This window comes from Myotis daubentonii, chromosome 18 (assembly GCF_963259705.1).
Source record: "Myotis daubentonii chromosome 18, mMyoDau2.1, whole genome shotgun sequence".
Classification (NCBI taxonomy): Eukaryota; Metazoa; Chordata; class Mammalia; order Chiroptera; family Vespertilionidae; genus Myotis; species Myotis daubentonii.
Genome location: NC_081857.1, coordinates 33,352,793 through 33,379,153, shown reverse-complemented (window position 1 = coordinate 33,379,153; position 26,361 = coordinate 33,352,793). Strand labels below are relative to the sequence as shown.

The 26,361-nt window shown below is 48.6% G+C and overlaps 2 protein-coding genes across 5 annotated transcripts; both read right to left on the bottom strand.

Moving 5' to 3' along the window:
- HSD3B2 (hydroxy-delta-5-steroid dehydrogenase, 3 beta- and steroid delta-isomerase 2) lies at positions 1 to 13,892 on the bottom strand. Of its 2 annotated transcripts, XM_059674061.1 has the most exons (5): positions 13,837 to 13,892; positions 13,422 to 13,491; positions 5,519 to 5,670; positions 3,643 to 3,807; positions 1 to 1,154 (listed from the first exon to the last, which is right to left on the bottom strand). In XM_059674061.1, the coding sequence occupies exons 3-5, from the start codon at positions 5,661 to 5,663 to the stop codon at positions 343 to 345; spliced, it is 1,122 nt and encodes a 373-aa protein (XP_059530044.1). In that variant the 5' UTR covers positions 5,664 to 5,670; positions 13,422 to 13,491; positions 13,837 to 13,892; the 3' UTR covers positions 1 to 342. The 2 variants fall into 2 exon arrangements, with proteins under 2 accessions (XP_059530044.1, XP_059530045.1); XM_059674062.1 differs by lacking the exons at positions 13,422 to 13,491; positions 13,837 to 13,892 and adding an exon at positions 6,011 to 6,335.
- On the bottom strand, positions 9,020 to 26,361 carry HAO2 (hydroxyacid oxidase 2). 3 transcript variants are annotated; one of them, XM_059674063.1, is made up of 9 exons: positions 26,228 to 26,361; positions 20,534 to 20,672; positions 18,839 to 18,990; positions 17,585 to 17,868; positions 16,190 to 16,399; positions 13,837 to 13,995; positions 13,422 to 13,491; positions 10,901 to 10,930; positions 9,020 to 9,730 (listed from the first exon to the last, which is right to left on the bottom strand). In XM_059674063.1, exons 2-9 carry the CDS (start codon positions 20,662 to 20,664, stop codon positions 9,675 to 9,677), a joined length of 1,092 nt encoding a protein of 363 aa, XP_059530046.1. In that variant the 5' UTR covers positions 20,665 to 20,672; positions 26,228 to 26,361; the 3' UTR covers positions 9,020 to 9,674. The 3 variants fall into 3 exon arrangements, with proteins under 3 accessions (XP_059530046.1, XP_059530049.1, XP_059530048.1); XM_059674066.1 differs by lacking the exon at positions 10,901 to 10,930; XM_059674065.1 differs by lacking the exons at positions 9,020 to 9,730; positions 10,901 to 10,930 and adding an exon at positions 11,022 to 11,122 and having other exon boundaries at positions 13,414 to 13,491.

The window sequence follows — 26,361 nt, the reverse complement described above, 5'->3', positions numbered from 1 at the left end:
TTAGGCATGAAAACATTTATTATTCTTTCCACCGAGTTGTGTAAAGGGATAGGAATTTTAAAAAGATTTTGTAATTGGCAAAGGAAATGAAACGAATAGGCAGAAACCTAAATGAAAAGAGGCCCGAATAGTTTCAGGATCAGCAACTGGGACGTGGGGACCAGCAGTTGCAGGAAATCACTTTGTCCTCTGGAGGGTGGGTAGCGCGGAAAGCTTCGCTGGTCCAGTGACTGCTGGTAGGAAGAAGGCAATGAGATGGCATCTCGTAACAGGGATGCACCAGAAGGGGAGATTGACAGCCACCCGCTCACAATACCCACATGCACCCCCGCGTCACCCGCCTCAGCGAGTCTTGGTTCTCGTGGCTTCCTTGTGCCGCTCCACCAGGGAGCCAACCCACTCCATGGTTTTCTGCTTGGCTTTCTCCCAGCTGAAGAGAGGCTGGTACCCCAGATCTTGCTGAGCTTTCTTGTAGGAGAAGGTGAAGACGCTGTTTAACAAGGTGACCGTGTGGCGGTTGAAGGGGGGTTGATACCTGTAAATGGGACTGAGCAGGAAGCTCACTATTTCCAGCAGGAAGCCCAGCCAGTACTTGGGCAAGACAGGCAGGCTCATCCGGGAATCCAGACAGAAGCCCCATTCTTTGCTCAGAGTGTAGTTGAGGTGGTCGTAGCTCTGGTGCGGCGTGTCATCTGCGATGTAGTAGAACTGTCCTCGGATGTTTGCGGCTTTCTCAGGGTCCCGCAGGGCCCTCAGAGCCAGAATGTGGGCCCAGGCCACGTTGCCAACATACACGGGGTTGACGATGGAGAGCTTGCTGTTGTGTGGCAGGATGCCATTGTTCTTCAGGGCGTGATCAATAAAGCCATAAAGGAAGGGGCTTCCTTCCCCGTAGATATACATGGGCCTTAAGGCACACGTGTACAAGGTGCCACCATTTTTAAGAGCCCACCCATTCGCGGCCAGCACAGCCTTCTCGGCAAGCTTCTTGCTGTACGGGTATGCAGCCGACCACGTGGTTTCCAGAGGCTGGTCTTCAGAGGCGTTCTGGATGACCTCCCGGTAGGAGTTGGGCCCGGCCACCTCTATGGTGCTGGTGTAAATGAAGACGGGCACACTGGCCTGGGCACAGGCCTCCAGCAGGATCTGGGTACCTGCCCACAGGAGCACGCTGTCAGTGGCAGGCAAAAGCCCAAAGGACCCACGCCCACCGACCCTGTCCACCCCCACCCCCAGGGGGGAGGGGTTATTGCAGACCAGGAGGGAATGCTCCCATGTCTCTGGCTGAGAGCTGACATGCCAATGCCACAGAAAAGTGCAACTATAAAAAGCAAAGATGTCTAGGCTTTTGGATGTCGTGGGCCTGCGTGTGTACTTCCGATTCTGGAAAAGGACATAGGGTTGCCACTTCATATTTTCCTGATGATGGACATTAACAAATGATCACTTTTCATCCCTACCACCTCATTAATGGAAGGCTATTTTAAATAAAAGAAATTAGGAGGCTATACTCTCAGAATATGGACAGTCCTAGTCCCTAGGCAAAAGAGAACAGTTAAAGGATTCTCATCTCAAACACACACACACACACACACACACACACACACACACAGGTTTATAGGTAAAAACACTCTTAAATATATATTGAATTGTTTGTATTCCCTTTTTAAGGACCAATAAAAACGTAGTCACAAGGACATTTCTTTGAGAGCCACTGAGCAAATCAGTGTTTTCTGGGGAGAAGCTGGAGATCCAGGTTCTGCCCCTGATCGTGTGTCTCCTGTAAGGCCAATCCTAGTTCTGTCTGTGACTTCCCAGGTATGAAAAGTGGGCGTGATACCCTCCTCCTCCTAAGCATTGCGGAATTCTGCACTGGCCTTGCACGTTGAGCCTGGGGGAGAATCAGAAGGGGGCGCCCTCTGGTGGTGATACCTACAACTGGAGGATCTGGCAGAATCCCTTTAGCTGGGTAGAACCTTAGCTCAGGGAAGTAAGTAATCCAGAGCTCCCTCCCTACGAGGAATCTCCGGGCCAAAGCATCATTTTCATGTTTTGCATTTAAAAATCCCTTCTAAGGACAGTGTGAAGTTTGATTCTGGGGAGAGACAGCTTCAATAGAAAACAATTTAAATCTAGAGGCAGAGAATATTTGGAGCTAATTTACCGGCAGAGGGGGAAATGACAATCATCATGAAGTATTTTCTAAACCTGAGAGTGACCTTGCTTTTAGTCAACTCAACACTTCTTGGGAATGTCAAATCTCCTGTTGTTGGGGGCTGTGAAGGGTGGGGACTGTGAGAGACACGGCTGACCGCGAGAAACTGGTTACTCTCACCCGCTCCTTGCAGTGTGGGGGTGATCGGGGGTGTGGCTTAGGGGAAACTTAAAGGGGTCTTTTTTGTTATTGTGCTGTTTTTGGCTAGAAACCCAAAGCCATACGTTGCTTTAGAAAAGGAGTCTGAGTAGACTAACTTGGGCGTGCAGGGCACAGAAGACAGATGGGCTAGGGAGATGGGGTGCTGCTGTCCGCGAGAGGCTGGGCGCCAGGAACCAGATGGATGATAATAACGGCAAGCTAATGAGGGGTTTAAGCCAAACCCTCGAGCAAATGCATCCAAAGTAGATTGGGAAGCCACACTTCTGAAAGAGCCCCCAAGCCTTTAAGGTCTGAGGATCGAAAGTGTATCTTGACACCTGCTTAGAACTAGTCTTTAAGAGGAGACCTGGTAGTGGGTGAAGAAGTGGTGTTATGGATAATGGGATACCATTATTGTTAAGAAAATGTTACAGGACGTCAAGTGCTCCATGATTCTGTAGTTCCAGACCCCTGCACCAGCCTCATCCTGCGCAGGAAGTCCCGCCCAAGAAATCCGGCCAGAGCTGAGGCCCATGGCTTCCAACTGACCTGGGGCCACCTCATCCCAGAGCCCTTAGTTCTTGGCCTCACGGTGTGACCACCGCCTTAGAGCCACACGGGAGGGCTAAAATGATGACTAAGGAAGCAGCTGGGAGACCCGGTTCCAGCCCAGGGGAGGTGGTTGGGTATCAAGTGTTGGAGGTTGGAGTTTAGTTCCCTCTCGATGGGAGCAGCACTAGAAAGAGCTTCTGTGGCCTTTGGAGTCACACAGCTGTGGGTTTAAATCCTAGCTCTCCCTCTCGGGCTCATGGGGCCTTGGAAGCTACTTAGCCTTTCTCAGCCCTAGTGTTCTCATCTAAACACCTGAGGACACCTGGCTGGTATGGCTTACTGGTTGAGCGCTGACCCATGAACCAAGAAGTCCTGGTTTGATTCCTGGTCATGACACATGCCCAGATGGTGTGCTGAATCCCACTAGGGGGCATACAGGAGACAGCCAATCATTGATTCTCTCTGATCATTGATGTTTCCCTCCCTCCCTCCCTCCCTCCCTCCCTCCCTCCCTCCCTCCCTCCCTCCCTCCCTCTCTCCCTTTCCTCCTCCCCTTTCCTCTTAAAACAACAACAAAAACCTTGAGGACAACAGCCAACAGTCTCTTAGTTGGTAGTGCTAAGCAAAAGCACAGATCTCAGGAGATCAGCGACTGGGCTGCTCCTCTCTACCTTGTCCTGTTCTCCCAGCCTCACCTGCCCACCCCACGCCACCTCCTCCGGAGGATATAGTACCTTTCAGGTTGACATTCATGATGGTCTCTCTCGGAATGACATTGAAGACGTCAATGACAGAGGCGGCGTGAATGACAGCCGAGGTGCCCTGGCAGGCTCTCTTCATGAACTGTTCATCCAGAATGTCTCCTTCCAGCAAGGTCAGCTTGCTCTGGCTCTGGAGCTCTGTGTGAACACCGTCAGGTCACTGAGAGGCATCTTGGATCTGGGAGTTTCCCGATAAAGGTGGCATTTTACCCAGGTCTCCTAGGACAAGTGGTGGGGAGGGGGGAGGAGGGCGGGGCGAGGGAGGGAGGCACATTCCACAGAAGGACAAGTAATCCAAAGCACAGAGATCAGAATGTGTAGTGTTTTTTTGGAAATAGCAGACATCTGTTTCCACCCATCTCATTCCAAAAAAGAACTTGAGCAGTGAGGAGTCAAGCGTGCCTGGAACACGAAATCGTCGAAAGGACTTGTGGGAAGTCCATCCCTTCATTGAGGAGAGTGGGGCGATTGTGGAGAGCGGCTATAAAGAGGACGGAATTCGGATTTCATTCTGTAGGGAATGAGGATCATGCACGGATTTGGAATGAGTGGAGAAACGTGAACAGAGTTGTGTAGGAAGCTCACCCTGGCCGCAGTGGCTTGTCGGGAGGGTGTAAGAGAAAGCAAAGCAGTGGAGAGATCAATCTGAATGTCTGGACCCAAGTTCAGACGGGGGCATGGGAGTCAGGGTCCCAGCAGCTGCACTGGGCAGAGAAGGGGAGGGATGCACAAGGTTGGATGTGCAGACCTCGCCATGTCAGGTTCTGGTTCTTGTTGGAGATGGGCTGAGAGGAAGAGCCAAAGTCTCGGGTACCAGGAGGATAGTGGAACCACGTGCGGGGACTTTAGGATGAGCCCAAGCTCTTATTAGGTGCCGAATGAAATCTCCCAGCCCTGGAGCCGAGGGCAGCAGCTACCACAGCGGGGTCTTCTGCTCCTCTGAAGCCCACGGGAGTGACAGCGCTGTGCTACCTACCGTTTGGATAAACACCCTGCATTTATCCTGTGCTTCCTACTCTACACTCAACCCCCATAGTTTTCTGACTTCCTTTCCCGGCTGTCTCACGAGATAGGCATTCTGATGGCCACTTTACAAGTGAGGGAACTGCGGTTCAGAGAGGAAGGGGCAGGTCTCAGTCACACGTATAGTGACTCAGCCTTCCCCCTGCCTGCAGCCTGGCTCACCTTCCCTTGCCACCCAAGTGCAGGACTGGCCCAGTTCTGGGGTACAGTGACAAGTCTATTGAACAAAAATTGGCAATGGGGGCCAGAGAACAGTAAGAGAGTTCAGAGGGGAAAATTCAGGGCCGGAGAATCTCCTTCCTAGGTCACAACTGGGAACAACCATCTGCTCTCCTGAAGTGTCTGCCAAGTTTGCTCTGTCCCCAGAAGACCCCAGAGTAGGGGAAAGGCAGGAGAGAAGCAGCTAGAGTCAGCCTGACCCACCTCTGCCCTCTCCCCTCCCTTCCTCTGCCTGTTGTTTGCTGCTGACTTCAGTAGACTGGATCAAAAGACTCAATATATCCTGGAGGGTGGGGGGGGGTGGGGAGGGGCAGAAGGGAGGGAAGAGGGGGCAGCAGGGGAGGGGAGAAATCTTACCGACCCCCCTAACCTGCAGGGATGCAGAGAAGCCAGGAGAGGGCGCTGTGGAAACCCCGGTGGTGGAGCCATGGCTCCGTGGACTTGGTGAGGCTGAATATGCCTTTGCTTATGTGGTGTGAGTTGGGTGGGAGGGAGGCCCAGAGGAAACCTTTCAGGCAAACTAGAGGTTAAGAGCACAGACTCTGAGGCGAGACTGCCTAGGTTCAAGGTTAGCTTTGCCATTTTCCCATGACCCAAGTTCACTTACTAGAAAATTCCTCCCGCAATTCCGGTCTGAAGACTTTGTCCAGCGCCCGGATCTCCTGCAGCTCTTTCTCCTCCACCAACAAGCGGATGATCCTCTGCCCCAGGAAGCCTCCTGCGCCCGTCACGAGGCAGCTCCACCCAGCCATGGCACACCTGCGAACCAAGAGGCACGCTCCAGAAACCAGAAAGCTGGGGAGCAGGTGGGATAGAGGCCCACCCCGAAGAAGGCCCCCCCAGAGGCCAGGTGGTTACAGGTGCACACACATCCGTTCTGTTCCCCCAACTCCTCCGCAACCACGACTACTTGAGAGAAAAATTTTAAAACGCTCTAACCTGTTCGATTGCTAAAAGTCAGATGAAAGAGCCCGAGTTCTGAGTCTCTCCCCGGAAGGAAGACTGGAGTTTTGCCCCATCCCCTCTGGCTCGGCCTTTTTATCTTGGACACTATCTACTACATATTCATTGCTCATTCCTGTCCCAGGATCCCTCCTACCACAAAGTGCGGAACTTCAGCTTCGACTTCTATCTCCTTTCCCTTCGAAGCAGAGGAAGAGAAGGCCAGCTCCAAGGCCACAGCGATAAAGATGCTCGGTGCCACCCACAGCAGGGCACCCGCAGGTGGCTCTGGCTGTGGGGGGCCCACCATCTGTGAATTTCAGCGAGACTAGGAGACGTCTCCCAGCACAGTGGGATGGTTGCCTGTGAAGTAGATACACCCAGGGAGGGGGGCATTCTCGTCCCTGCCTCCTCTCTCAGGGTGTGGCTGGAAATGCCATCTTGCAAAGTCGAGACATTTGCAACGGTGGCAGCTCCAGTCACGATGTGTGGGAGGTGACTTTCTTTCCACGCTATATATCCAGATGTCAATTTTGCTTCCCCCCCTGGAGAGGTCTGGGGGAAGTTATCCAGCCATAGCCGCCCACTTCTATGGCCTGTATCAGGAGATTAGGGGTCTAGTTGTGTTCAAAAACTGTTGCATGTTTGACTAAGTTTATATTTTATATCCCCATAAGAATTAGTGCAATATCTGACACATAACAGGAAGTGAGTGAATGAATGAATGAATGGAAGGTTACACAAACAATCCAGGACTTGGAATGTCTTTGTGTTTTCAGTCCTATAGTTTAGGTCTGTCTTTTGGTGAACCTGTGCTGCCGACCTGTGAACTTGACCAGTGCTTCCCGGTCCCCCCCCCCCCCCCCCCCGCCCGCTTTTAGGTGGAACAGGGTGGCTACAGGGGGGCTGGAGTTGAGTATTTTCCACCTCCCAGATAGGCTAGGCCGCGTCTGCTGAAATAGTTTCTCTTGAGGGCGGGCCTTGCTAAGCGCAGAGAGTTCTGGCAGGCACATTTCAGAATGGTTCCTTTCCCCTTATGGAAGCTCTAGAGGAGTTTTCTCTGATACTCACTGAGAGAACCAGGAGGTAAACCAGGTAGAGTTCCTGGAGGTAAAGCAAAAGTCTGGGGGCCTCCTGTGATTGGGACCCCCTGGGTTTTTAACTTTCAGACCGGTCAATTTGTCAGTTACAGCTCAGTTTCCTACCCTGGATGACTTTCATGGAGGTTTGTAAGTTGTGATTCTCCGGGTCTGCCTGTCTCTCCAATGGGGAGCAGCGGTTTGCTCTGTGACCTCACTTTTCTGAGGGACTGAGCAGGGTTGTTAATTATTCAGTTTGTCCAGCTTTTGACTTGTTAGGATGGAGTGGAGACCTCTTTAAGCTCCTCACATCCTGGATTGGGGAAACAGAAGTCCTTTATGCCATTTAATTTTCACGATGTTAGCCCGAAAGAGTTGGTATTATTGTTTAAGAGGGGAAGACAGAGATGTTTGTAGTCTGGCCAAACATCTCGAGGACAGTGACGTGGGAATCTCCGCCAGGCAGCCTGACCCTGGAGTGCCTTCGAAGCTGATTCTCCTTATCAGAACAAAGGCTTATCTTTTAGATACGAAATGTTCCATTCCACTGTTGCACACTTGCCAGTGGAGAAGTTCTCTTCGCCTTGTCCACCATGCATCCAGGGAGGATTTATGCTCGATTCTCTTGTAATGTAAGTGAACTCCATTATCAGCACAACTTGCTATCAAAATCACTCTTACCCCAACCCAAACTAGAATGACTCAGTCAAGCGCCCAGCTGGTGATTTCAGGACTGGCCATCATGCCTGCTTACAAGTCTTCATAAGTAAAGTTATTGCAGAGAAAATTGGGGAATTTTACAAGTTCACAGGCCAGTAAGATAATCAGGGCATCGAAGGGTTAAAGTCGGTGATGCACGGGCAGACCAAATAGCCATCTCAGATGTGGATACAGAAGATTTGAATTTATTTAAGGAGAGGGGCTGGGGGCTGGGACATCCAAAGGGAAGGGGTACACAGCACTGAGCCAAAGGGCATTGGGTCCCTGATGGCAGCAAAAATATACTTAGGACAGTGAAATAAGGAAGGGCGTAGAAGCAACAGAAGAGTGTAGGGTGGGCTGCTCTGGCTCACTGAGAAGTCAGAGAACAGCAGGCCTTGGAGACAGGCTCAGGGACTTAGCAATGCCACTGCCCATTGCTCCCCTCATTCCAAGCCTCGCGGGGTCACTTAAAGGGAAGAAGGGGGAAGGGAATGGCTCCTCTGGGGGAGAGTGTGCACTGGGTCCTTTGTCCTGACCATACTTCTCTCTCTCCTGCCGGTGGGAATCTTAGGGGAGGTCCCAGGGGAGGGTCTGAATAGAATATCCATTATCTTTCCCCGTGTGCTCCTTTGGGGTTGTGGTCTCCACTGAGGCTCGGAGCCAGGGCAGGGGTCATTAGTGCAGCTGGTCCCGAGGCAGCCACGGTGTCACCTGTCTGGTTTTGCTGCTTTTCTGGGCCTGGAGCTGAAATATAACTGAGGCCTAGATGTTACCTTTAGGAAGAAAAGGTCAGGGGTCTAAACTGCCCAACCAGCGATAGGAAAGATCAGGGGTCCAAACCTCATGACCAGAGATATGCTACGGGAGGACAGGTTACCCCGGGGACAAGGTTCGTGCTTCCCCCGTTTTGCCCTTGCGAGGCATCCAGGCTTTCTGCCCTGGTGAGTCTCCGTACCTGGTCCATCGTCTTGCTCTGCTCATGTCTGTCTAACAAGCGTGAGAAAAAGAAAAATCTGACTTGTGAGGTTGTGAAGGGGTTAAAAGAGTGGCTGTTATTCTACCGATGATTCTCTGGTTTCAAACCGTATTTTCAAGGCTGTTAGTCATTCTTTTGCACCACAAAGGACAATCTGGTACTGAGGTATTTTATTTTTTTAAAATATATTTTATTGATTTTTTACAGAGAGGAAGGGAGAGAGATAGAGAGTTAGAAACATCGATGAGAGAGAAACATCGATTCAGCTGCCTCCTGCACCGCCCCCCCCCCCCCCCACTGGGGATGTGCCCACAACCAAGGTACATGCCCTTGACCGGAATCGAACCTGGGACCCTTCAGTCCACAGGCCGACGCTCTATCCACTGAGCCAATCCAGTTAGGGCTTGAGGTATTTTCTTATTTCTGATGTGAAGAGAATAATGAGACCAAAGTTGTGGACGTGACACAAATGGTGTCTGAGGCAGAGTTCTGAGATCTAGAAGTAAAATTCCAGGGAACGAAGTTCTAGGAAGTGCACCACGCCCCACTGTATGTGATGCTGCATCCTAACGGGTGATGGGGGATGAGGCCCGGGGAGGCCAAGAAAACACTGAGATATTGAAAAACTTCCCCCAGGCACCCAGCTTGTCAGGAGCAGCCCTGTTAATCCCTTGTTTGCATGACCCCACAACCTATGTTTTAAACTCTATTATTTCCCTATTATCTTTAGACAGGAGGAGGATTTTTGTTGGGGGGTGACTTTATATGTATTGCTCTTCTGTCCAGAATGCAGATGCCCATAGATGTTTCATAGAGATGTAGAGGATATGCAAGAATTTCATCCATTAGTCAGTTTTCATTGACCCGCCCTTTTCTTTCAGAGGGGGCTTTCAGGCGAGAGAACAGCATATAACAAGCAGTGAGGCAGATGAGGGTAAGTGTGGGGTGAAGTGGTTGAGCCGCTGGATAGGAGGATTGGGGCCTGGGCAGGATGGTGTCACACACAGGGCTCTGGCTTGGTCTTCCCGTGGGCCACCTCGGCAGTCCTGTCCCCAGCTCTTTCTTTACAACCTGGAGAACTGGATCAGGTCCTGATTGATCTCAGCAACCGACCGGCAGCCTAAAAGAACAAGGAGTTCAGAAGCTGCTCTCTCTCAGCACCAGAATCCCGCGCCATCATGGTGTGGATAAGCCAATGGGAACAGGCCCCGACTTGCCGCTGGTGCTCACCCTGAGGCAATATTACGCATCCAGAATGAATGATGTCATTCTGTTTGCCTCGGGAATTATTTCAGGAGTCTGTGCTTGGGTCCTCTTTTGGCAGCCATGTCAAAATGGCATGACAGAAACGTAAAAACATTTTAGCATTTTTTAAGCAATGTGTGTGTGCAGTAGGTACCCTTCACCTTGATCTCGGTCCTGCTAGGCTCAGAGACTAGGACGTGTCTGTCTAGGACAGCTGTGGGCAAACTATGGCCCGCGGGCCGACGGCCCGTTTGAAATGAATAAAACTAAAAAAAAAAAAAAAAAAAAAAAAAAGACCGTACCCTTTTCTGTAATGATGTTTACTTTGAATTTATATTAGTTCACACAAACACTCCATCCATGCTTTTGTTCCGGCCCTCGGTCCAGTTTAAGAAGCCATTGTGGCCCTCGAGTCAAAAAGTTTGCCCACCCCTGGTCTAGGAGGAAATGACTCAGGACAGCTTAGGAGATGGGGTATTTCATATAGCAACAGCCTTCTAAGGAGAAGTTCTGAAAAATGAAACCCCTTTTGTAGTAAAGGGTCCTCATTAGAACGCAAATTTAGGATTGTAGCTGAGATCACACAGGGGCTACAGAAAGTGACTTCGGATAAGAAGTAGAAGAGTCCTGGCCGAGGTGGTTCAATGGTTGAGTGTTGACCTATGAACCAGGAGGTCACGGTTTGATGCCCAGACAGGGCACATGCCTGGGTTGCAGATTCTATCTCCAGTGTGGGGCATGCAGGAGGCAGCCGATCAATGATTCTCTCTCATCATTGATGTTTCTATCTCTCCCTCCCTCTCTCTTCCTCTCTGTAATCAATAAAAATATTTTTTAAGAAGTAGAAGAAGAGGGAGAGAGGGGCTGCGTGGCTTATGGGCTGAGAACCGAGGGCTGAAGGAAGCAGTGAAATCTCCCTGGCAACGAGAAGGCTGCTAGAATTGAGCAGCAGGATGTGTAACGTTCGCCTGGAATTTCTTTCTATGCCTCTGATGTATGCACCTTCACCTCCCCAAACATAACTTCAGCAAAATGTGTTACTCACAAAAAATATGACTCAAAAGAGGGTCTTTTCCTAAAAGTGGGAACGGAGGACGGAGTTGAGTTGCCTGCCTGGGGTGACTCCCCGGACGGACAAAGAACTCGAGAGTCTTGGGCTTCCACAGGGCAGAGAAGAGCGGGACTTCCACGCAGGCAGACCTACTCATGGAGCACGGAGATGCCAGGGTAGACTCTGGTTATCTACTGCAGGAAAATAGTATTGAAGCTGTGGACCCGAAAAAAGGGGGGTATGGAAAGTAACCTCACAGGGTGATCTGATCATAGATTCCCAGCTGGGCAGATCATGGTGGGTAGTCATACCCGAGGCGTATCACTTCTTTAGTAAAAGGTAAGCAAGCCCTGTCCATGCTTTCTGTGCCTCCAGGTTCAGGCACCTTTGCAAGGCCTCCATGCCTCTTCTCAGAAGCCAGCACCCTCGGGAGAGCAGGTAGTGTTAACTGCCCTGTAACCCATCCCCCACGTCGCTATCTCCCACCTTCATGTGATCCTCCCTCCTTAATTGCAAATGCGTAAAGGAGGTTGGAAACTGTCCTTTCTTAGAAGCGTTTATCTCTGTTGAAAATTTATCTCTCTTGAAACATTCGCCTCTCTTGCGTCCAGGCGTACGTGCCCTCTGGCTCGAATAAATCTTTATAATTCTCTACAGCTTCGGATGCTCTTACGTCGATGAGGGATGAGAACTTAGTGAGGTCTGTGCAGCCTTCGGGAGATGGGATTTCTATGTGGACATTTTTGTTTTTCAAGACAAATCATCATTTTAACCTTTTTGTAAATACAAAAATTTCAGAAATTGGTCTCCCAGTTGGAAAAACAATACTTTTCAACTTACTTTGTTTTCAGCAATAGTGTTCATAGGGCTCTCCTCCCAGGGCTGTGATGTCACAGAGATATCAGGGGGAAATAACACACATTTCCCGGGGAATTAGGTGATCATCGATCAGCTGCCTCCTGGGCACCAATTTTGTGTCGGCGTCTTACCTGCCTTGTGCAGGGGAGGAACAGGGAGTGACACAATCTCTGGGTTGCACACTATGATTATGTATTTTGCTGAGTTCCATCAAATGCACAGGCCCCCAACCTGAGATCCCCTCTCTCCAGGGAGGAGTCTGGGGGGGTCTTACCTGGAGCAGCGCCTCTTAAACAGAGGATGCCAGGGATGCCCTGTTGTCTGAGTTTCCTATTCTTTCCCTTCCCCTCAAACCCTCTTCCCTGTCCCTTGTTTGGTTGCGATTACTACTGTTTCTATACATTTAAAACAATACATTCTCATTGTAGAACGATTAGAAGGGAGAGGAGTACAGAGTCAGGCACAAAAGTGCCCATAATCCTGTTTTTCCTTTCCTTTTTCCTTGCCCATTACAAAGGTGTTCAAAAGGTCTCAGTAATAGTTTCCGGCTGCATTAACGCTGCCATTAACACGGGAGTGGTGAATAGGTGTTAACTCTTGGTGGAATGATGAAGCTTTGTTGTTGAGTTTCTATCAGGCTTTTGTGAAAAGAAGTTTGGACATCAATTTCCAAGAAGGGGGGGGGGGAGATTTGTGGGAGAAGGACAGTCATCTCAGCTTCCTGGAATCCACAGACACCGCAGGTCTTCCCACCCCTCCCCTCCGGCTCCCAATATGTTCTCAGTTCACACGTGTGCCTTCCCCTCCCTCATGGGAGGAACTCGGTGACGTTGGGTCATTTGGAATTGAGTTACTTAGAATTCGAAAAACACAAACTAAAAACCCCAAACCAAATGCCCTTGAAGAACAAAGTCACCACCGTTAGTTGGGAACCACTGTTTTGCGGGATCACTGGGACTCCAGGCTTTGCTGAAAACATAGAAGTTTTTATGAGCGCCACTTCACAATAATTTCATTTTTGACTGAAACCCATGTAATTTGGAGACACGTTTGTCTTGCTGTCTGTGGTGACTGGGGACAATGCTTCTCCTTCTTGCCCTGTTTTTCTCTCTCTCCTGGGTCCCTCTGTACTTCCTCTTTGACATAATTTCTCGACTATTCACAGTCCATGAGTATTGTTTTACAATGACACCCAGAGCCACATCTAGAGAGCCTGATATGATCTGAACTGTCCAGAGTAACCTGCAGGCCTCGCTCCCAGAATGTGACACTACGCTTACCTCTGTACACCTTAGTAATGGGACAGCAGGGCTCTCAGTGGGTGAGGACCAGGAAATATGAGCCGTAGCTTTTGTGTTTCCTGCAGTTTGTCTTACAGAGGTAACTGAGAACGTGCTAAAGCTTTGAGGGTGCTCACAGATGCATTGCTTAAAATAGCAGAAGCTTAGAAGCAATCCAGATGTTCAACAATAGCAGGTTTGTTATATAAACTGTTCTTTCATGGTTAAGATGTATCGAAGACGAATCTCTGTCAGGGACATTTCGTTCCTGCTGTCTCTTCTGGCATCCCTAGGTGGGGAGAGGTGCTAGAAGGGGGCTGCCTTCCTGCTCCTTAGACCTCCGCTTTCAAATCAGGAAAAGAGTTGGACACACTCACCTGTTAGGGCCATGGACGTGTGGAACTCATCCTTTAAAATGTTCAAAACTTCCCCAACACCATGTTCACCCTGAGAGAGAGAGAGAGAGATGAAGGAACATTGTGACCATGAGCTGAATATAAACTCTAGGTGTGCTCAGAGACATGGAGACTTGGTGAGGAGCATGGGGGTACCTGTGAAACAAAGAAACACCAAGAGGGAAAGGGGTGAGAGCTCTTGAGGAAAAGGGGTGAAAGCTCTTGAAAATGTGCAGCGCGCTGCAGAGGAAGCCTGGAGGTGCGGGCTGGGTGTATCCCTCCTTCAGGAATCCGCGGCACCTGGAAAAATGGTTAAGCTTGGGGGCTAGACCACAGACACTCATGCAAAGGAATGAGAAACGTGGGTATCTCCAGGTTGGTTTCCCTTTGGTCTCACCTTGCAGGCAAGACCCCACAGGACTGGTCTCCCCAGGAAGATGCACTTCGCCCCCAGGGCCAGAGCCTTGAGCACGTCGTTGCCTGTCCGGACCCCACCGTCCAGGTACACCTCCAGTTTCCCTTTCACGGCAGCCACCACTTCCGGCAGGGCGTCCACCTGAAGCAGAGCACATGTGGCCTGAGGTTGACTCAGAGCATGGAGACAGTGGGCTCTCAGCATGGGCGAGGACCAGGAGTCTAAACCTGTAGCTTTTGTGTTTCCTGCAGTTGATCTTACAGAAGTTATTGAGAATGTGCTAAAGCTTTAAGGATGGTCACTCAGGCATCGTTTAAAGTTGCAGACGCTAGAAGCAATAGAGATGTTCAACAATAGCAAGTTTGTTATATAAATCATCCTTTCATGGTTAAGAAGCACAGATTGCCAGTTATAAAAGTAGTCACAGGAATGTAGGGTACAGCCTAGGGAATATAGTCAATAATATTGTAATTACTATGTATAGTGCCAGGTGGGCACTGGGCCTATCAGGCAATCACTTCATAAGGTACATAAATGTCTTATCATTATGCTGTACACCTGAAACTAATGTAATATTGTATGTCAAATGCAATTGAAAAGTAACTTTTAGAAAATCATAAACTGTCCATTCATATGATTAAAAATAAGAGGAGCATATATATTGAAATAATATGATGCCCTTAATATATTTGTGTGAAAAGAAGAAAATTAAAAATATTATGTACCATTTTTAAACCTAAAATGTTATATGCGCATTACACAGTTGATAAAAATAATTCCCAAAATATTGACATTAATGATAGTGATAAAATAGGGGTACTTTTTATCTTTTTTGCTTTTGTATATTTTATAGTTTCTCTGCACTGCACATGTTCTACATATATAGTAAAAAGGCCAAAAATAGAGGGGAAAAAATCCACTTTCTTTCTTAAAATGAGTCAAGCAGCAATAGAAGAATCTGGAAAATAAGCTTCATGAAAATATGTATCTTGAAAATATGTATCTTCATGAAGATAAAGCAACAATTAATTCCAATTTAGATATTCTTTCTCTGCCTCTCTCCTCTTCATTTTCTTTCCCCAAACTCCGTATCTAATGCACATAAATTCACTTTATGGGGAAAATTACAGTGTCCTAAATTTTTTGCAAAGGATTTACGGGGCATTTTAAAGTTGTATTGTGAAAGACAGTTATTTATCAGCGTAAGTGACACACTGTTCCTTGCTGGGTTGAGTCATTTGAGAAAATGTGAGGTTGCAATCCATGCAGACAGGCAACCTTCCAGCTGAGTGCTTCTTCCAGGAGGCAGGGACCTCAGTGCTTCGGAAACACCTCTAACAGCAAACCCACCGCAATGACTCACTAACTGTGTGAACTGGAAACGTTACTTAACACTAATAACTCCAGCATCCCATTCTGCAACATGGGGATAGTAATATCCACCTTGCAGGACTGTTGTGAGCTTTGAGGGATAATAAATGTAAAGTTTGTAAAAACAGCCTGGTACACATGAGGCTATTAAAAGTCCTTAGCCTGGCTGGTATGGCTCAGTGGTTGAGTGTCGACTTATGACCCAGAAGGTCACGGTTCGATTCCCGGTCAGGACACATGCCTGGGTTGGGGGCTCAATCCCCAGTATGGGGTGTGCAGGAGGCAGCCGATCCATGATTCTCTCTCATCATTGATGTTTCTATCTCTCTCCCCTTCACTGTTCCTCTCTGAAGTCAATAAAAATATATTTTAAAAATAGGGCATTAAAAAATCTTTAAAATGTACACACATATACCAACATATGTGGTAAGAGAGAGGGGACAGTGTGCACCAAACTGCACAGAATACATTGCTCTAGACCAGTGGTCGGCAAACTCATTAGTCAACAGAGCCAAATATCAACAGTACAACGATTGAAATTTCTTTTGAGAGCCAAATTTTTTAAACTTAAACTATATAGGTAGATACATTGTTATTAACTTAATTAGGGTACTCCTAAGCTGGCCTTTGCTAAAAATATCCTCAATCTGATTGAGGTACGTTCGCTGAGGTCGACCCCTTCCAACTCTCCCATCCACACTCGTCTTGTATACTTGTTTCGTCTATCTCCTTTCCGAAAACCGACTTCTGCGCATGGGCCACGAAGTTTCACTCGCACTGTACGTGCACGCCCGCACGCGGTATTTTGTGGAAGAGCCACACTCAAGGGGCCAAAGAGCCGCATGTGGCTCGCGAGCTGCGGTTTGCCAACCACTGTTCTAGACACACACACACACACACACACACACACACATGCACACATGCACACACACGCACGCACTCCCTCTGAGGTCCTCCCACTTACAGAAGCAGGAACGTCATCAAGTTGCCTCCCTCCGTGGTTGGAAACGATGATGCCCTGCACATTGTGCTTCACCGCTAACTCTGCATCCTCTTTTGTCAGGATCCCTTTAAGGATGATGGGCAGTTGAGTTATGGTCCGAAACCACGAGAGATCTTCCCAGCAGAAGGATGAGTCGATGGGAGACATCTGCAGATATGGCATTGAATTTCTCTGTGGGGAATAAAAGGGAAACCTTAGTCCTGAATTCCTTCAAGGCTGCTTGATCCATTCCAAAAATGAGGCACATTCAGAAAGCTAGTGAATAAGTGAAAAGAAGCAGTTATGAGCTTGAAAAGAGGAGCTATAAAAACCAATCCCATTTCTAGCTCCTTTCCTTTACAAAAATAATTTTATACTTCAATTGCTTATTCATTAACCATTCATTGTTTCCCTGTTCCTTTATGCCAGGATCTGGGGACACAAGACAGCTGAGACACAGTCCCCATGTTAAAAGAACTCAGAGTTTAGTGAGATGGATAAGCATTTATAGGCCAATGTAACACATTCTGGCTGAGAGATGCACAGGACAATGACAAAGAAGCAATACTTCAATAATCCTAAATCCAATAGTATGTAATATTGACCCCTGACTCACCATGGGCACTACCAAATATCCATAAATTCCTGGACTCTGAGATAAGGGTTCCTGAAAGCCTCAAGGCCAAGTGTGTATGACTTAATGAGTAGGACTGTCGAGTGTCTCCTGGCTGGATATTGCTGGTACCCATTAACTGAAAAGCCTGGGGTCCCTATCTTCACTGTAGCCAAGGAATTCCAACTTGACCATGACTTTCTCTCTCTGGGGCATCCCACCCCATCCGTCGGGATTTTAATGGGTGAAGTGCCCTTTGCTGTCATTGAGTTCAGAGATTCCAAATACCTGGTGCTCCCTGGATGAGTTCCAGGTGTGCAGAGATGTTGACCCCTCATTTCTCAGGGCAGCAGGGTGGGGCCTGGGCTAGTTACACCCCAAGGGCTGGTCACCTTCGCTGTGAGCACCCCGTCAGAGGGTCAGTTTATCGAAGTGTGCCTCCCAAAATGACCGTTTTCTAAGTGTGCCATGAAGTAGAAAATGTTGGAAGACCCATGCAAAATCCTATTTATAGCTTTCTCAGCACTCGGCCCTGGCCAGAACACTTCTGGTGACAGACCGGACAGCTCCAGGAGGAGAACATTTTGTCTTACACTCTGTTTGTCTGGAAGCTCTGGGAAGCTCTGACTGTGAACTGCTGCATCACCAGTGTCTGGCACAGGGCAGGCACTCAATGAATTCTTGTGGAAAGAAGGAAGGGAGGAACCACAGAAGGGACTTTGCCTTCTGTAATGCCTGCCCATTGGGCCTGGTATCTTTCCTACCTCCTGAGGTGACCGAAGATCCTTTAGCAGTAAATTTGTCTTCAAGTTCAGTTGGTTGCGAATGTCATGTCGCCTGTTGCCAAGTTTGGGCACATCCACGGTGATCACCAGGGCCCTGAACCCCAAGGATTCTACCCTCCGGACCAGCTGTTTGTTTAGCTGCCGATCTGGCTGCACGTAGAGCTGGAACCACCGTAAGCCTCTGGGGGCCGCGGCAACGATGTCTTCCAGGGTACAGCTGGCATACGTGCTGGTGATGTAGCAGATGCCGGCTGCTTGGGCAGCTGCAGAGCAAATGACACAACTCAGGTTGGAGGCCAGGGGCATTCCAGGCTGGGGCCAGAAGCCCTAGGACCTGCACTGCTTCTGGCCAACTTGCCCTGTGAGTGAAGAGAAGGCCCGACTTCCTTCTGCTGCCCTGTGGGGCAGGGATAGAAGTCGGTTTTTGTTGTTTTGTTTAAAATTTTTTTTTTTTTAAATTATTGATTTCAGAGACAGGAAGGGAGAGGGAGAGAAGGATAAGAACATCAATGATGCCAGGCTGGTGTTACTCAGTGGTTGTGTCCACCTGTGAACCAAGAGGCCACAATTCGATTCATTGATGTTTCTTTCTTTCTTTTTTTAATGTATTCATATTGATTTTAGAGAGGGAGGGAGAGAAAGAAACATCAATGATGAAAGAGACTCATTGATCGGCTGCCTCCTGCATGCCCCACACTGGGGATCAAGCCCGTAACCTGGGCATGTGCCTGTCCAGGAATCAAACCGTGACCTCCTGGTTCATAGGTTGATGCTCAACCACTGAGCCATGCTGGCTGGGCGAAATGGGCATTTTTTCAATCTTCAGGGAAGTGTTATGCAAACACAGTGTTAAGCATTCCTCTTCCCACCCTCCTTAATTCCAACCACTTGCTGTCCCTAAGCCCTTTCTCTAGAGCAGTGATGGCGAACCTTTTGAGCTCGGCATGTCAGCATTTTGAAAAACCCTAACTTAACTCTGGTGCCATGTCACATATAGAAATTTTTTGATATTTGCAACCATAGTAAAACAAAGACTTATATTTTTGATATTTATTTTATATATTTAAATGCCATTTAACAAAGAAAAATCAACCAAAAAAATGAGTTCGCATGTCACCTCTGACACGCGTGTCATAGGTTCGCCATCACTGCTCTAGAGAAACCCTGGGGCCGCCTGCCCTGCTTGAAGGAGGCCTCCTGCACACTGCAGGCCACGGGTGGCCTGTTTCAAACCTCTGGCTGTGCTGGTCTCTCCATCGGGCCAGGCCAGGCAGTGGAAACCGGTGGGTGCGATGCAAATGGGGGCACTGATCTCCTCCCCTTGGATTGTGGTCCGGGTGTCCACCTGCGACACATCTTTCAGATACCGGGGCCGGAGGCGGATTCTGTGCTAGACAACAAAGAGGTTTCCTGTTGGTGGGATTATCTCCAGCACCAAGGTGCTGCCTGCTGCTGAGGCCTCCAGATTCCTGGTGCAGTTGGAAACCTCTGCTGGGGGACCATCGGCTGGTAGCTAAATACGCAGCACAGCAGACTGGAGGCTCCTCTCCTTAAGGAAGCTTCTCCCAACACTGGTTCCACACGAACCCATCTTCTGTGGACCCCACAACCCCTCCTCGCTCCCTCCGTGGTCTATGTTTCTGAGCTGGCCGCCCACTCTCAGCATGTGGGTGCTCGGGCTGATTCATCAGAGTAAGGACTAGAGAGGGAAGGCATAAACAGCAGAGAGCTCTTGGCCCTTCCCTCTCAGGTTCAAATCTCTAAGTCAGAAGAGGTCACTGAAAGCGTTCAAAGCCCAGGGGGAGGTCATGGCGTTCTTTTAGCTAGAGGCTAATCCGTTTGGAGTTATGACCTAAAGACTGCTGTAGAAGGTAGGGAAATTTACCCATGACAAATATGTAAAACATTTTAAAGCAAACAGATACTTAGCTTCAGGGCCCCAAATGCTTGTCTTTCACAAAATATTATTGCTCCTGCACACAACTTTAGAAAGGTTTCCCTGGCAATACTGATTGTGCAAACGGGCAGATAGGCTCATTACTTCATCCCTGAAATGGAGGAATACTCCACATTTCCTAGTAGTTTTGTGGAGACAAAATGAAATAAAGCAATCAAAGTGCCCAGACAGCAGGAGCTAAAGAATCACGAAGACACAGAAGGTGGTGCTGGCCTTGTGTACCGGGTCTCAGTTTGTCCCTGAGCTCTCTCTCACAGGGCCAGCAGCCTTTCTGCAAAGGGCCAGACAGCCAACACTTTAGACTCTGTGTCTCTGTCACAATGACTTAGCTCTGCTGTTGTAATGTCAAGGCAGCCATAGACAATATGTAAATGGCTGTGCATAGTTGTGTTCTGATAAAACTTTACTTATAGATACTAGAATTTAAATTTTATGTAATTTTTGCCTGTTCCAAATTCTTCTTTTGATTCTTTTCAATCGTGTTATGAGATAATTAACCTTCTTTGGCTTGTTCACCATCCAAAAAATGGCGGTGGGCCAGACCTGGCCTGTGGGCTGCTGTGTGCTGGTCTGTGCTCCGCCCCCTGCTGCTCTAGTCCAAACCTCTGCCTTGAATCAATCTTCCTTCATCATCAGACTTCTGTGTCTCCCTATTTCCTCCCACTCGGAGTCCTCTCTCCTTTCATACTTTCTCTCCTGCAAGCCTCGTCTGCTCCCTGCCCAGGTGACTGGTGACCTTTGCAGAGGGAGAGTGACTGATTTGTGCTAGTTCTGCAGAGGCACTAAGATAAGTTTTCTCTCCAACCTTCCTCTCCCCAGTCATCTGCCCCCCAAAAACCCCAACCCAAAAGAACACAAAAGCCATTATATATCTGCTCTGTTCGTTGCAGGCAGAATCCAGGCCTGCTCCCTTCCCAGGCCTGTGAACCAGGCCCCAAGTTCAACAGCAGAAAGGATACAGGAGACCAGACTTTTTAAATGCTGCGATGTTGTCGTCCCGGGTGAAGCCTTCACCAGCTCCTCCTTCGATATAATCCCAAGTTGACTTGGACAGACGCTCCCGCGCGAGGGCCTCAAAGTCTGTCAGACACACCACGGACATTTCTGCACCTTCAAAGGAGAAACCAAAAGCCAACAACCAAACCCAGTAAGAATAATTCAGAGGGAGAGGAGAAGGTAAAGGGGGCTACAGCACGAAGCTGTTTGGATTCATGATTGACCCTCTGTGTTTTTAGAGAGAGGGAGAGGGAGAGAGAGGTAGAGAGAGGAGCGGGGGGAGAGAGAAACATTGATCGGCTGCCTCCCCCGCTTTCTCGACCTGGGGATCAAACTTGCAACCTGTCTATGTGCTCTGATGGGGAATCGAACCTGTCACCTTCTGGTGTATGGGATGATGCTCCAATAAACTGAGCCACCTGGCCAGGGCAGCCCGCTGTGTTCTTTCCCTGGGCAGAGGTAAATGTGCTGTCAAAGGTGCAACCAGCCAGCACGCAGCCATGCTCACTGCACTCCTGCCTCTCCACCCCATCCCCACTCCTGATGCTTGGTCTTCTAAATTTCCCTCTTGTCTGTCCCCTCATCACTAAGTCCACTGCCTTAGAGTTGAGGCCATGCCACACCTTATAAGATTATTTCAAAACATTTCTTATCTTCGTCTCGGCCTCCGGATTCACTCTACATCTTGTCTCCCTCCAGCGCTCAGGACTTTTCTAAAATGCAAGTCTGATCACACTCCTGTCTTTCGGGTGCCCACATCGTAGCATTCCTAGCTTCCCAGGACCTGGCCCTGTCTCACCAGCTTCGGTGTTTGGTGGCTTTCCCTGGTTGATTGAGTCGCTCTGAGCATTTCCTAAAGGCGTTGAAGGGACATTTCATACCTCTGTGCCTTTCTGGGAGGAGACCCATCAGGGTGGGAGAATTGGGGGTGAACTGATACTAATACCTGAGGGTTTCCAGAACTGGTGTCTGACTTGGGCGGACCTGTGGTTGATATCAGGGAGGAGGCTGATGTTTCCCAGTTCCTTGGCTGGGTCATTGAACATGTTAATCTTGAGGACAAGAAGACAAGATACTACCTCCACTTTTCCCATCCCCACTCTGAACCCTGTAAACCTGGAACCTGGTCCTTCCGAAAGATGAGGGGGCAGGGTTTGGGGTGAATCCCTCCAGGAGGGGCGAGGGCAGTGAGGACGGAGCCTCAGAGATGCTGAGGCTCGGGTTGCAGTGAGTCAGCGTGTAGAGCTCCTGCATGAGAGGGTTCCACTGGGAGGGTGATACCCTGTAGGTCACAGCTTTGGGCATCTCCCTGCAGGTGTCAGCGGCGTTAAAACAAGCCAAAGGCTGTGAGTAGAAACAGGATGGCTTGGACATCTTTAAAGGATGGGGATGAGCCCCAGGAGCTAGGGCTTCAAACGACCAAACAGGCAACTCCTGTCATGGACGAGGGGCCAAGCAGGCCAGAGGAAGTGTGGGGTGCTGGGACTCTTGGTGGGGGTAGCGATGGGGCAGAACTGGCCCAAGGGCATTGCCTGTGTCAGGATCTAGTCAAGTCAAAGAGAGAAGTAGCCCCACACACCTACCTCAGGGGCCAGGCAGGAAGACATTAGGTGGCAGACAGAGAACAGAGCCCTGGGATGGGCAGTGGGTTGCGGATGGAGGTGAGGGGGAGGAGCTTGGAGCACAGCCACAGGGCTTTTTATAGGCAACACACCTTGTCCAGGGTGGGCAGGGAGCTATTGAGGCACTGAGTTGAGTTTGACAAAGTTCAACAACCACGTCTAATTTCTCTCCTTCCCGCCCAACCCTTCAAGGGCTCGATAACTTTAGTTGAATGAATGAGTCATTGAGTTGATCCCACCAGACTGCAAACGCTTATTTCCTACTCTGTGTGCAGAAAAGGGTTAACCCAGCAGCCTGTGAATGCTACCCTGAGAAAGGCCTGCTAGCAAGGTCGGCCCTGGGCTGGAGGCTGGGAACTTGCATTTCAGGAGGGTTCCTACGATTCCCTGATAAGACAGGCTCGCTGTGTCTCAACTGTTTGTGCAAATGATGTGGTTTATGCTGAACATTTTCTTCCCCTCGGAGAGTCTAGACCGCAGTGGTTCTCAACCTTCCTAATGCCGCGACCCTTTAATACAGTTCCTCATGTTGTGGTAACCCCCAACCATAAAATTATTTTCGTTGCTACTTCATAACTGTAATTTTGCTACTGTTATGAATCGTAATGTAAATATCTGATATGCAGGATGTATTTTCATTGTTCGCGACCCCCAGGTTGAGAACCGCTGGTCTAGAGAGAGAATGTCTATAGGGCCAGCCCCAGCACTGAAAACACCCTGGGCTCTGGGCTCTGAAATGACTGGCAGACAACACTTCACAGCAGTGGCCACCACTTCTTACTGCACAATTCCCCTGGGAGAGCACTCCTGGGAGCTTACACCTCGCTTCCTCCAGATTCTGCCCCAGAAGCCTTTTCTCTACTCATTTTTCGCTGAGCACTCTTTCACTGTAATAAATCACAGCCTCACCTACATGCTGTCTTCCCAGTGAATCACTGAACCCGGGACCCTCAACACACGCTGCACCCCCAGGCATCAGGACAGTACGCCACACGGAGTGGCTGTCCATCAATGCTCATTGCTTGAGTTGGACATTTCCCTGCCTGTCATCTCCCTCTGCCTTGTCGGATGAGAATGCTCTACCAGGATTCAATTGCGGATGAAAGAAGAGTTTCCATGGAAAGTAATCTCAGGGTGATTTGATCATAAATTCCTGACTGGGCAGGTCATGGTGGGTAGTCACACCCCAGGCATATCACTTCCTCAGTAAAAGGCTTATCTTTGACAATAGGGTGGTGAAGCCCTGGGTCAGGGGTGGGCTAGAAGGGGTCAGTGGGGAAAAATAGGGGACATATGTAATACTTTCAACAATAAAGACTTAATTTTAAAAAATGCTTATCTCTGCTTTAAGCTAGCCCTGTCCATTGTTTCTGTGCATCTGGGTTAACACACCATTGAAATGCCCCTTTTCAACACCCCCCCGCCTACACACACGCTTTTAGTGCATGACCTGCCTTTCAGGTCATGTCTTCTAAGAGGTAACCAGCCCCAAAAGAGCAAATAAGCTTCACTATCCTATTATCCAATCCCCGCCTTGCTTTCTCCCACCTCCATGTAATCTTCCCTACCTTAATTTCAAATGCATAAAACTGTAAAAATGCTGTCCTCCGGAGCATTTGAAATCTGCTCCCTGGCACACGTAGTCAGCTTGGCTCAGAGAAATTCCTATAAAAATTCTCTGCAGGTCTGGGCATTTCTCAACTCCCACTGTCTCAACAAATCCCCTCATTACACGCACACAGAAATGCTCTTCTGCAGATTTCTAGCATAGAGACTCTGTGACGCTTGTGTCTGGTCCAAGGAAAATGGCTCAGCCTCACTCAGAATTACTTGCTTGGAGTAGTGTGAATTATATCATCTGAAAGCTGCTTAGAAATAAATAACCCAGCATCTTTTTATATACACCAAACACCATTTTTACCACACTTCTATCTACTAGTTCCTTCTATCTACTTCTCTGTGATGTAGACAGGAAGGTCTCCCTCCCTCTGCATTTGAAGAGAATGAGACAGTTAATGATTACAAAGGAAGGCCCAGAATCCTGGCTTCTGTTAGCCTTTAAAGATAGATGTTCTCCAAGTTCAATCTCACGGTGCACAGCCAAATAGTTGGTTCACATGAAGTACTTGTTACAAGGCATTTCAGAGAATTTCCTAGGGTGAAAGTACAATGATGATGCATTTTTTTTCTTTTCATAGCATGTGGAGAGCTCAGTAGAGTCCTGAGCCCGTTGTTTTCCTTAGAGGTAAGGCTGATAGTTGAAGAGAATGACAACCTTGTTGTTCAAGGCTTTCCCTGAGTTTGGGAGGCAGACTTAGCTCTCTAGGTTTTTATGTATTTCAGTTTGATCCATACAAGACTTAAAGGCACCAGATATTAAAGGGATGATCCAGGTCATCTAATGGTTTGCTTGTGTTCCCATTTTCTTTGATCTCCATTCAAATAAAGAAGAGGAAAGAATAAAAGTCTCTTGCGAATTAATAACTGTAGCTCATTTAAGCTCATTCAATTTGTTTAGGCTTTTTGCCTCATGGTAAACAACGATGAGGTACAACTAGTATACCAGTGATAAGAAAGCTAACCCCTGAGAGCAAGGACATCCAGTGGTATCTGGTGCTTACTATCTGAGGATCAAATAGTTTTGCCTGCCTGAGGAAAGGGGCAAGGACGTGGATGGGGGCTGGAAAGAATTTCAAGGCAGACCTTGCTTTCGCAATACTGCCATTTAATCTAACGCAGTTAGATAACAAGTTATTTTTCCTTTGAAGATTTCAGATGACTTGTATGATTCATATGATCCATGTTGGTGTCTTTTTAGGAATTCTGGGTATTTTCAGTCACCTGGGAATCCAACCTGTATTTTAAAAGCATTCTTTCTGGGATGAGGGCATACGACAAGGGGTAGGGCAGGCTGGGGGAAGGTCAATGGGGAAAAAAAAGGAGATATATGTACTACTATGTGTAATCGTTTAAATAAAAAAAATAAAAGCATTCTTTCTATGGGAAAATGGGTGCTGAGTTCTAAATACAAGGCTTCCAAGTAGAGTTTTGGGACTCAGCCTTAGTGTCATGTTGTGAATTGTGTGCTGTCTGTGGGGTGTGGAGACCATGCAGGGCATGCTGGGAAACAGGGACCTGAATGCTCACTTGGTGTTTTTAAAGGTTGGGAATTATCTTATTCTACTGAGTAGTGGAATAATTTGATTACACAAAGATCCCCGGAGACAGCAGAATGGCTCCTTCGTAATAATAGTGACAATAAAATTGCAACCATTTATTGAGTGCTGTGTAAATTGTTTTATGTGCGTTCATGTTCCAACCCTCATGATAACCCCACCCCCAAGCACAGTTATTATGCTCTGAACTGCACAGATGGGAAACCTACAGGACAGGGAGATTAAAATACTTTGCCCACCTCTGCACATTGAGTAACGTGATCTGACTCCCACGGCCTAGTTCTTAAAGCATCATGAGAAGAAGCAAACCTGTGCAGCCAAGTGTGGCTGATGGAGAGCGTTGGCATTTAAAATGCGCAGCTTTGCTCCGTCCATCAATAAAACCAAAATCCAACCAGAAAGTTGAAAGGTTTCATCATTTAGCTGGTCATAAACAAGGACACATTTAAATGCACCTACAGAGCACTCTTCCCTCAGTGCTCCATTTGATGATCACAATAACCCGGCAGCAGCCATGCCACTGTTTCCCTCTGCCTACGGCCAGAAAGCAGTGGTCAAGTTATAAAGTCCCTCCCTGAGGGCAGGGCCTGTACCTTTCAAGTGAACAGATTTTGAGCCATGCTCCCTCCTAAGGGTCAATGTGCTACCAGGTGGTCCTAAGACTTGACTAAACGCAACGCCTTCTGTCTTTGAAGGGGAGCCTTCCTTGGCTGTCCTCAGTGTCCTGTCAACGTGACCCCTTTTTGCCACCTTGCAAGTTCCCAGTTAGCAGCCACAATGCCTCACACAGACTCTGGCCTCTGTCCTCGCCCCACCTGCCACCTCATCTCCTTCCCAGTTCTAAGCCCACAGGAGACACCCAACCACAAACCTGACTGTGGGGTCCTCCAGGGCTCACGAAAGTGGTAAGTAGAGGCAGCCACTCGAAGCCTGGCTCACAGCTGGATGTGGCAGGAAACAGCAAGTCACAGCCCACAGCCCCGTGAGTGCAGACGAGGTTCAAGG